The 11,362-nt window shown below is 34.3% G+C and overlaps 1 protein-coding gene across 1 annotated transcript; it reads left to right on the top strand.

Moving 5' to 3' along the window:
* Window positions 1-2,788: 2,788 nt before the first annotated feature.
* LOC147410653 (protein NDL2-like) lies at window positions 2,789-9,511 on the top strand. Its single transcript, XM_086437947.1, has 11 exons — window positions 2,789-2,936; window positions 4,717-4,816; window positions 5,453-5,550; window positions 5,703-5,791; window positions 7,516-7,576; window positions 7,680-7,766; window positions 7,848-7,925; window positions 8,032-8,088; window positions 8,218-8,273; window positions 8,365-8,500; window positions 8,972-9,511. Exons 1-11 carry the CDS (start codon window positions 2,877-2,879, stop codon window positions 9,191-9,193), a joined length of 1,044 nt encoding a protein of 347 aa, XP_086294073.1. The 5' UTR covers window positions 2,789-2,876; the 3' UTR covers window positions 9,194-9,511.
* The last annotated feature ends 1,851 nt before the right edge of the window (window positions 9,512-11,362 follow it).

Here is an 11,362-nt window from a genome sequence, read left to right as displayed (position 1 = left end):
GACCAATGGGAGAACTCCATGTATGTACTTGAAGATTCCCACCTTTTGAGGGCATAATGGGAAGTTCTCTCACCTTTATGGATTATTACCAAATATCAAATAACCTTTTTGATTTGACTAGACTTTTTGAGAAGGGCATTCTTGAGTTTTCACAAAAGAAAGGTTGACTCTCCAATTAGATGATGCATTGGGTGTTGGAGGCTTATGAGGTATCAACATGTGTCATCTTGTGAAGGGGTGAGAGAATAGACTTGGAATGGGCTTGGTGTTGGGCTTGGGTTTGGGTTAGGATATGGACTTGGGTTTGGGCTTAGGAGGGACTTGGTGTTAGGTTTGGGTATGGACTTGGTGTTGGGTTTAGATATGGACTTGGGTTTGGGCTTAGGAGGGACTTGGTGTTAGGTTTGGGTATGAACTTGGTGTTGGGTTTGGATATGGACTTGGGTTTGGGCTTAGGATATGGGTGATGGACATAGGTTTAAAGTGGATTGGGACCAAGGTATGGGCATGATATGAGATGCAAATAGTATGCATGTATGCATGAATATGATGCCAAGTGGCAATGTGGGTCCATTGAGAAGTTTAAGTCTAACTCAAAATCAATTCGAGGAAATTTGGACTTTCCTAACGGGTTCGTGCAAATTGGAGTGTCTACATTTTCAATCATTTTTCCTTATTTAGTTTGATTTTATACTTTTTAATATAGTTTTTTAAATTTCTAGTCTAAAGGTTTGGGGATAGAGGGTAATCCCTCTTAGAGGTAATCTTCCCCAATAAATCATCAATAAGCTTATTGAGAGTATTAGAATAGATTATTTATTTATGCAATTTTAATTCATAGTGTAGATGCTTTACTTTTTTTACTTTTTATGTACTTTAAATTTCCTAGAATAATAGTTCTTTGGTTTTACTCTTCCTTGGTCCTTGATGGTAATAGAACTAGAGAGTAAACTTTCTTAGGAGGTAATTTTTTCTTGATGAGTCCATCACATACATATATCTTGCATATACTCACATCTAAAAATGACTACAAACAAGAATGTATGTCCCTATGAACCGATATTCAACCTTTAGAGCCAATAAAAATAGTCAAAAAATAGATAAAATCTCATGCATCTAGTCTTGATTCCTACATGGTGTGATTCAAGTTACGAATATCACCATAGGGTTAATCCAATAAACGAAATCTCCCAAAGGAGCACATAAGCTAGTTTTGAAGCTTTGGGACTCCAATTGTTGAAATCCATGTGGATTTCTATTAAAGTCTCAAGCTAACAAAAAATCCAACAAACACTACTTCTAGTAGTGGCTTGCTCATTCCTCTCAATTTGCTTGTTTTTCAAAACAAAACTATAGTCAATTTTCCCTAATTCTCTTTATAACTCCCTTTATTTAAAAAAAATAAAAAATTTAAAGACTTCATTTATAATCATATTGATAACCATCTTTGGATGGGAGGGACAATGTGCCTAACACCTTTCTTGTTCCTCAACTGAACTCCTTAGGTTCTCTAGGAAAACGTTTCTCATTATCCATTTGGATATAAGAGTCCCTACAAGACAATGAAAATGAATTTCAAAACGATTTTATGGTGCCCATTCACATCGTAATTTAATGATGGCGACTTCAAAACCCAAGTAGATGAGCTCCAACCTTCAAAAGGTTACGAAGTCCACGTATCTACAATAATTATTCAAGAACTCTATATTTTTTTTGAGAAAACACTAACCTCAACCCATAATTGAGGCTCACCATTAGACAAATGATCGAGAAGTTACATATTTTCAATAAAAATGCATCCCTAAAAAAATTGTTTTAATCTCTAACCATCTATTTGATGTAGAGCTTCAACTATGGGTTCTGGTTAGAAAATTCATATTTTTTGGACACTAAGGATATATGAATTACTGTTGGAAAATTAAAAAAAAAAAAATTGTTTCCCAATAATATGATTATGAAAACAAGTTTCTCAAAAATATGTGTTTGTATATTATTGCAATTAGGAAAATTTCAAAAATGTAGATGTTTAGTTTGGGAATGGCGAGTTATGAGACGCTAACATTATAATTTTCTCATCCTAACAGTGGTTGGGTGGGAGAATAACATTAGGATTTTCTCATCTTGCTGAGAAAATCATATATATATCTTCTTCGAGGTAGAAAATTTATTTTCTTAAAACATATTTTTCCAAAAAGAGCGTGATCATCTAACTAACAATTCACATTTTCCTATTGGTTTTCCGAATGCATTTGCATGTAAAGTCGGTGATTTTGTGGCTTAAAGATATTATTATATTGCATTTGAAATGTGTAATTTAATTGGCTAAAGTTTTCTTAAGTTTCGATCACTCCTACAATTGACAAAATTGGGATCGCAACTCAAATTCCAATGACTCCACCTTCCAAACACACCCTTATAAACTTCATGGTGTAATTTTATTGGCTAAAGTTCTAACTTCTTCGAAAAATAAACTTCATGGTGTAAAAAATTATTCAAAAATATATTTAATTCTTCGAAATAAAGTCAATAGTGTTAGGACTTTTTCATGTAGTTTTAAAGTGTCCATCAGTGATACCTCACACCATTGCTTAGTCAAAAATTAAAATTATCTTATTCCTCACAGTTGTGAGGTCTGAGGTTATTTTCGTAATTTCGATACCGACTTATATTTTTCAAGATTTAACGAGGACATTCCGTACAACAAACCGTAGTTAATTTTAAAAATCTAGAACTCAGGTTAAGTCACCGTTATAGAGAGAGAGAGAGAGAGAGAGAGAGAGAGAATCGCTTCCTATAAAACCCATTGAAAATCCAAATTTCTTGAACAGAGAAGCCAAGAAGAGAGAGAGAGAGAGAGGAGAGAGAGAGACGCGGCCATGGCAGAGTCAAGCGATTCCGTTTCCATCGATATGGAGACAATCTGTTTCGGTGGGAAGGTTAGATTTTTCAAACAAAAAATTACAATTTTTTTAAAGGATTTTGATCTTTGATTGGAATGAGTGTTTTTATTTTGGGGATTCCATGAGGTTTGATTGATAAATGAGTGGTTCTAGAACTATTAATGGTTTTAGTTTTTTTTTTTATTGATTGTTTCAGTGAATTTTACTCTGCATTTGCTGTTTTTGAATTTGACAGGACGAGTTTTTTTATTATTTATTATTATCCTTTTCACTGTTTTTTGGAATGTTAAGCGGTTTTAAATGTTCAAATGGTTGCATTAGGGTTTGTTCTATGTTTCTGGATTTGCATTTTTGGTTTTTATGGTGAAATCTTTTTTGTTTTTGTTTTTGTTTTTTTGTTTCTGAGTTGAATTTGGAGGTTTTATAGGATAATCAAGAATGTTTATGGGAATTGAATTGTCAAAGTAATTCATCCTTTGGGTTTTACTTTTTATTTTATTTTCAAATATCATTTGATGTTTTCTGTATTGGATTTCTCCTTATTGGATTTAAAATGGAGATTATGCAGTAATTAAAAAATATTGTTGGGGTTGTGGATGTTAGATTGTTGATTAGATAACAAATCCCATTTATTACTTTTCTTTAATATTTGAATTTTCTTTCCATTTCTTTGATAATTTTGAAGAATTTTCAAGGGTTTGTTTCCAGGTTTGTTCTTCATTTGAGAACATTGTTGATCTCATAGTTTCTTGAAAAAATGTATTCTTTTCTTGTTGTTGTTGTTGTTGTTGTTATATATCACTGCATTTTCTATAATGACATTAGATTCCATTCTCTTCTTTTAAAAAAGTCCGTAATGTGAACTGCTTATGAATAGTTGAACACACAATCCTATTTTATATTCCATCCTTTATTAGGCTTTTTAAAAGGAACCTCTATATGCTTGGTTCTTTTAGGTAGAAGATATTTAGATAAACCTAAAATATTCCTTTCTTTGAGGTACAATGAGAAAAGTATCCCTTTTAATAAAAAAAGGTTTCAATCTACTATTTAATCCTGACTTATTTATGAAATTGAGGCATGGTGACAAAAATCTCTGATTGTTCAAAAAAGTTTCATTTGGGGATTGAATCCTGACTTATGCAAAATTTTGAAAAAATTATGCTTCTATATTATTTTTAATATGTTTCTTTAAATTAGGTTTAATATGAAAAGTACATTTTATAATATGGAATTGTATAAGTTTGGTTAATATTATATTTAATATATAAAATTCATATTTTTATATTTTCCATAATTAATACTATATTTTTTTATTTTTTTCAATATACACAATTTTTTCCAGACTTTCCTGACTTTTGTGAGTATTTTTTTGAATATTTCCCTTGCCTAATTATTTCTGAACTCCTGACTTTGTCACTATGCTTTGAGGAAGGTATTTCCCAACAAAGTTATGTTCCATTCTTAACTGAAGACTACCTTGTAACTAAGCTATGCTTTTCATTGAAAAAAGAGAACCATATTAGTGAGTTTTACCAAACTTTTATGCCCACTTCTGAATTGGTTGACCAACTAACCCTGCAGGTTATTCTTTTTTATTTTTATTTTTATTTTTCTTAACTTCAGCTTTATGAGATTGATGTTTATTCCTGGCTTCTTAGTTTCTTAACTTGTGTTGAGTAATCATCATCATCATCAAAGACTTGACCCAAAAATCTGGGGTTCACCCTTTCAATCATTTATAAAGCCATGTTGAAAGCCTTATCTTGCACTGGGTATGGAGATTAATGATACCCTTCATTTCATTTGTCATCAGGAACATGTTATACAGACACGCTGTGGATCTGTCTCTGTTGCTGTGTTCGGAGACCAGGACAAGCCAGCACTTGTTACTTATCCTGATTTAGCTCTAAATCGTAAGTGCAATGCTTTTTGGCGGAATCAGATATATGATAGTTTTGGCTCTCTTTGTTTTTCCTCTTTTCTTTTTTGTGACCCTACATATTTAATGCTGCATGATTTTTAACTGACCTATATTGTATGGGTTTTGTAAATGTGTGCCCTTAGGGCACACGTTCTACATCTTGGAAATAACCATTTGGGGGTATTTTTGGTAAAAAAAAGTTTAGGATAGTTTTGGCACAATGTCAATTCCCATGGTGTATTTAATGCACCTTAACGTGTTCCCTTAGGGCACATGTTAAAAAGACCCATATTGTATTATGTGATAATGAACTCATTTGTGAAGTTCTCTGTCCTCAGCGATATATTCTATGGATAACTAGGGAATCCATAAAAAGAATATATAATTTTTTAAGGATCCATAAAAAGAATATATAGTTTGCATTATTTATACTGCTCTTTCTATGGAAAATGCTTTAGTTTTCCTAGGATATAATTGTTACTAATTTGGGAATCATCTTTTTTGGAACTGGGGTGCCAGTCCAATAATGAATTTTACATATCCTTAAAAAAATGTTGTTAAATTATAGTTCTTTTTTTAATATATAAATTATAATTATTTTTCTCTAATTTGGTATGTTTTTCATCAGATATGTTCTGTTTCCAAGGATTATTTTTTTGCCCCGAAGCTGCATCTCTGCTGCTTCACAATTTCTGCATATATCACATCAGTCCCCCAGGACATGAGGTCAGTAATTTGGAAGACTTTTTTATATTTCTTTGTTCAATTGTTCATTTTCTTCAATTGATTTTGTTTTGTGGCACTTTGCATCTCTTTTATTTGATTCTGTTATTCATATAATGGTTTTTTTCTGCCTCCTTTCCTCAAGAGTTGTGTAGTTGGGAGCTTCTGCAATTTCTTCTGATATCCCTGTGCCCTCTGTTGATGACTTAGCAGATCAGGTTGCTGAGGTCCTTGATTTTTTTGGGTAACACGCAATAATACTTTTATGATTTTCTATTATATATCTGAGTGACAACGCCTCTATCCAGGGCTGTGGTGTAGATGATGATGATCAATTTATGTATTAAGGATGTCCAACTCATTTATTGGGGTTCTTTATTGAGCCTTGTATATATTTGTAAAGGCTTATTTACCATTATCCCAGTAATAGTATATTTTATCGTTAGATAATGGTGTAGATTTATTCTCCTAACTAGCTGTACTTTTCCTCATTGTGTGTGTGTGTATATATATATATATATATATGGGAACGGATCAAGGGACATATCAAAAAACATATGTAAAAACAATGTAACATTAATAAATTTTCAAAATATGGGTTAGAAGTTTCGGATTGAGCTGATTTTTTGTGAGGATGATCTCTATGATGGGAAGATCATCCAAAAAATAAAATCAGTCCAATCTGAAACTTCTAACCCCATTAAAAGTGATTTAGAATGTGGACCGTCGATTTTTTGCCAATAATTTGTAAATCACTTTTGATGGATTTAGAAGTTTTAGATTGAGCTGATTTTTTGTGAGGATGATCTTCTCATCATAGTGACCATCCTCACGAATATCAGCTCAATCCAAAACCTCTAACCCATATTTTGAAAAACCATTGTTTTTACATGTCCCATGAACCGCGCCCTATATATATAGGGACATGTTCGACAGCCCACATTGGGAGCCAAAAAATTGTCTTCTATGAGTTAAAAGCTTGCGATTGCACTTATTTTTTGTGAGGATGATCTCTATGGTGAGGGGATCATCCTCACAAAAAATCAGCCCAATCTGAAACTTTTAACCCCATCAAAAGTGGTTTACGAAGTTGAAGAATTGTGGACCATCGATTTGTACCGTTAATTTGTTAACCGCTTTTGATGGGGTTAGAAGTTTCAGAATGTGCTGTTTTTTTTGGTGAGGATGATCTCCTCACTGTAGAGATCATCCTCACAAAAAATCAGCCCAATCTGAAACTTTTGACACAGAAAATTTTTTGGCTCCCAACATGGTCTCCCTAATGTGGGCTGCTGAACATGTTCCGATACATATAGGGTCAGGTTAGGGAGCCAATACGTTTGTCCTATGTGGCTTAAAAATTTCGGATTGAGCTGTTTTTTGTGAGGATGATCTCTATGGTGAGGAGATCATCCTCACTAAAAATCAGCCGAATCTGAAATTTCTAAGTCCATCAAAAGTGGTTTCCAAATTTTTCGTAAAAAATCGACGGCTCACAATTCTAAACCACTTTTGATGGACTTAGAAGTTTCAGTTTCGGCTGATTTTTGGTGAGGATGATCTCCTCACCAAAAATCAGCTCAATCCAAAACTTTTAAGCCACATAGGACAAATGTGTTGGCTCGCGAACACCACCCATATATATATATTCAGGTTCTAGTGACTCATGAGAAAACAAATGATCCTAACCGTGTAAACATGAAATCCAACATTGGGATTTATACCTAAGATTTGAGAATAAATCTCAATCATTGGATTTTGTATTTAAACGTTTGGTAGCCATAATGCAAATATTGATAGATTTGGATGTAAAGGCAGGGTTTTGGTCCCAAGTCAAGTATTACCATACAGACTTTACCATTTCACTAAAGGGGCACCTTCGATATATTCCTGTATTTGGTAGGGAAAAATAAGTAATACCCAGGCCCAAATATTTGCTTTTGATGACTTGTGCGTCACATATTTCAGGCTTGGTGCAGTGTTATGTTTGGGGGTCACAGCGGGTGCTTACATCCTTACCTTATTTGCTGTATGTTATCTTCCTAGCAAACTACATCTGAGATTCGTCATAGTAGCTGTTAGTTTTGATTCAAACATTTTATTAATTTAGATTTTGTATCACTTGGTTACAGACGAAGTATAGGAAGCGTGTTATTGGTTTGATACTTGTTTCTCCTCTATGCAAAGCACCCTCTTGGACAGAATGGTTATATAATAAGGTTTCTTTCTAATTTCCTTCTGTCATTCACTTGAAAAGAAGACTACAGATCCTAGTTCCATGATAAGCAAATCATATGTAGGTAATGTCGAATCTCCTATACTATTATGGGATGTGCAGACTAGTGAAGGAGTGCTTGCTTCAGCGGTACTTCAGTAAGGTACTCATGTTCTTCCAATGGAGGTTAATATTTTCCTCATCTCTGCATTGATAGTTTCTTTTTTTTTTTTAATTATTATTATTATTATTATTTAATGGTACCGCAGGAAGCTCGTAGTAGTCAACAAGTCCCAGATTCAGATATTGTACAAGCATGCAGAAGTGTTAGTGCTCTTAGCTGCTCTTTTTATTTTATTTATAATTAACAATACAATGCAATTTAAGAAAACTGTGAATAGTGAGTAATTTTAGTTGTGAACCCTTCTTTTGATTCCCATAGTTTGTATCTGTAGTTGCTTGACGAGAGGCAGAGCACAAATGTTTTGCGGTTTCTTCATGCAATTAGTGGGTAAAGCACGTGCCTTAGATTACTTGCACATTCTTCTTTCTTAGCTTCATTCTCCAACGACAGTTTAACCTACGTTATTGCCAACTTGCAGGAGATATGACCTTAGTGAAAGACTGAAGAAACTAGAGTGTCGGACGTTAATATTCATTGGGGAGGACTCTCCTTTCCATTCAGAGGCTGTTTCAATGATCTCAAAAGTGGATCAAAGATACAGTGCCTTGGTTGAGGTATGCAAAATGTTTATGATTGTCTATTACCAAATTAGAGCACGAAAACATTTTTAAGTATGCCTGTTTGAGGAGAGATGCTATTGGCACCCCAACTTCTACTTATTACACCCCAATTTCTTAAATTATTTCACACCCCAATTAAAGATTAAAACACTCCATTCAAACATTACACAATTTTGTTCAAGTTATTACTTCAACATTACAAAGCATCGTAACACTCAGTTCAAACAATTTCAGTAGTTGTTTACAATTATGATAGGTCCATATAAAATCTTAAAGCCCAAAAAATATAAATCTAGCAACAAACAAGGAAGAGCTCTTATTGAAACCACTACTTTTACTTATTCTCAAACATTTACTTATTTTCTTTATGTTTAATTGGGGTGTAATAAGTAAATGTTGGGGTGCCAATAGCAGCTCTCATGTTTGAGTGCACACTTACGAGAGCAGTGGTGGTGGGTTGAACAGGTTCAGGCATGTGGATCCATCGTGACAGAGGAACAGCCCCATGCCATGTTAATACCCATGGAGTACTTCTTCATGGGATACGGGTTGTGTAGACCATGTCAGTTGAATAACAGCCCAAGGAGCCCGTTGAGTCCATCGTGCATCTCTCCTGAGCTTCTCTCACCAGAAAGCATGGGCTTGAAGCTAAAGCCGATTAAAACTCGGGCTTCTCTAGATGTCTGAGAAGACTTTTGTGGTGATGGGTAGAGAACTGGTTTAATTTTCTTCTTTTTTTCTATCATATATCTGAACATGTGGAAATTGTTAAATTTTTTTACGGGTTGCGGATGAGATGATGAGGGGATCTTTGAGAGGAGCTACTGTATAGGAGAGGAAAATAAAGTTTGAGAGGAGGGGATTTGAATTCATTTGTAAGTCATAAAAGTGGTGGGAGAAGCTGATCTGAGCTACTGTATATACTTTTTTTTTGCAATGAACATGAGCAAATGATAATAAAAAGAGAAGAGGGGATGAATTAGTGGTAGGGTTACTTCTCAATAACCATTTCTGCCTTCTCAAGGTGTACAGTTTAGCAATAATTTCAACCTACACATTTTTCCCATCTCTCTCTGCAGGAAAATAATTTTTGTTCCCATGGTTTGGGTTTTCTGTTTCTGCTTTCTTATGAGATGAAAGATAGGTTTGGATTAAACTGAGTATTTGATTTTTTTTTCTTCTCTTTGATTTTAGTTAGGTTTTGTTCCTACTTGGTTTTGGAATTTCCATATCTTTTTTATTTTTAATCAAGAAAACTGAAAACAAACGATGTTTACAGAGAATTTCAGATTACGGGATGAATCAATGGTATTCAATAACATAGTAAGTTTTATTCTTGTAAAAGTAATGTTCGATGTTTTCTTTCTCTTCAACGTAAAATTCAGGGTTTATTTTTAGGGTGGGGCTATCAATGAATCAGCTCTGGATGGGGGTCGATATGAGACTAATCCAGCAAGGATTGGATCGAAAGCGGAACTGATCTGATAAACATCAGATCAGATTCTTATTGGATCAGGTTTATTAACCTTTTATCATATCTTAAAACTAGAATCCAAGAATCCAAACAGAATCCACTAACAATTGGGTTGGTCCAAACCCAGATTGATATTCAAAATCCAAATAAAATTCATATATTTAAACAAAATATCTATATAATAAAATACAACTGTGGATCTCACTCTATTACCGTCTTGTTTGGAGATAAACATCAACTTCAGCTGCACTTGCTTTTCTTCTTCTCCCCACTTTAACTTTATTCTTCTACCCCCTCCCCAGCTATAGTTGCCTTTTCTCTTCGCCTTCCGTCAACTTTATTCTTCCCCTCCCACTTTGATAATGCCCCTCTAACTTTACTATATTTCCCTCCTTCAACTTTATTCTCCCCCTCCTACTTTGATAATGCCCCTCTAACTTTACTATATTTCTTATTTTACCCTTTATCCTAACATGACAAACTCTAGTTCTATTATAAAACATAGTTATAGACCATACTTCAACTATATTTACGGGGGATAAACGTCCCCTCCAGCTACAATGGAGTGAGGTGGTCCACCACTTTATTATCTTTCATTTTTACCCATTCAACTTTATTGTATCTATTGTCTCCAATTTTACCATCTCTCAGCTTCCCCACCCCCACCCCCACCCCCACCCTTTGCTAACTTCCCCAATGTCCTCTTATTCACCTTCTTCCAGTCCCAACCCCATCTCACTCATGTTCTCCATCACCAACCAGCAACATCCCAAACGTCTACTTTCTCACCCTCTTCGTTTTTTCACAGACCTAAAGTATATTCTCTCCATGAGTTCACCTTCATTTTTAGTCCCGAAAGGAGCCCCACCTCTTCGTTTTTACAGCAGCTACACACTTCTCATTCCCTTCTTTTTAGCAACCGAATACAGTCTCACAGACCTTATCATCGTCACTACCATCTTCTTTTACCATCGTCATCTCTTCCATCTTTTTCTACTTCATTCCATCTCATTCATCAACCTTACCTTTTAATTTCTCTATGAAAGTGTCTTGACACTTTTTACTAAATAATAAAAAGTACCTACATATAAAAATCAGGATTTTTAAGGAATGGAGAGCCGCCACTTAGTTTAGGTCTAGGAATCACAGATAATTCCAAAATAGATATAGATCGGTCCACAAGCAAGAGACATGGGCAAGGGGTCAGATTATGGGTTTTGAAAGGTGTTAGGCACCGAATCCGCATGATTAAGATGATCGGTCTCTATTATGAACCAAGATGTCCTAAGGTTAAGAGAAAGAGACTAAAGTCAAGACTAGGGCCAATCATCATTATTTTATGTTAAAATTTTCAAACAAATCCTACGGTTAAAATTTTTCAA

This window comes from Akebia trifoliata, chromosome 1, assembly GCF_017979445.1.
Source record: "Akebia trifoliata isolate Shusen 1 chromosome 1, ASM1797944v1, whole genome shotgun sequence".
In the NCBI taxonomy this organism is placed as follows: domain Eukaryota; kingdom Viridiplantae; phylum Streptophyta; class Magnoliopsida; order Ranunculales; family Lardizabalaceae; genus Akebia; species Akebia trifoliata.
Note: the sequence above shows the minus strand (reverse complement) of the source record. Positions and strands in the feature narration are given on the sequence as shown.

What these genes read in the sequence shown, in the direction of transcription:
- LOC147410653 (XM_086437947.1), top strand. Translation starts at nt 2,877, where the DNA reads ATGGCAGAGTCAAGCGATTCCGTTTCCATCGATATGGAGACAATCTGT. An exon ending in CAGAATGGTTATATAATAAG is followed by an intron (nt 7,767 to 7,847) that starts GTTTCTTTCTAA and finishes AATCATATGTAG; the next exon opens with GTAATGTCGAATCTCCTATA. An exon ending in TTCAGCGGTACTTCAGTAAG is followed by an intron (nt 7,926 to 8,031) that starts GTACTCATGTTC and finishes ATGGTACCGCAG; the next exon opens with GAAGCTCGTAGTAGTCAACA.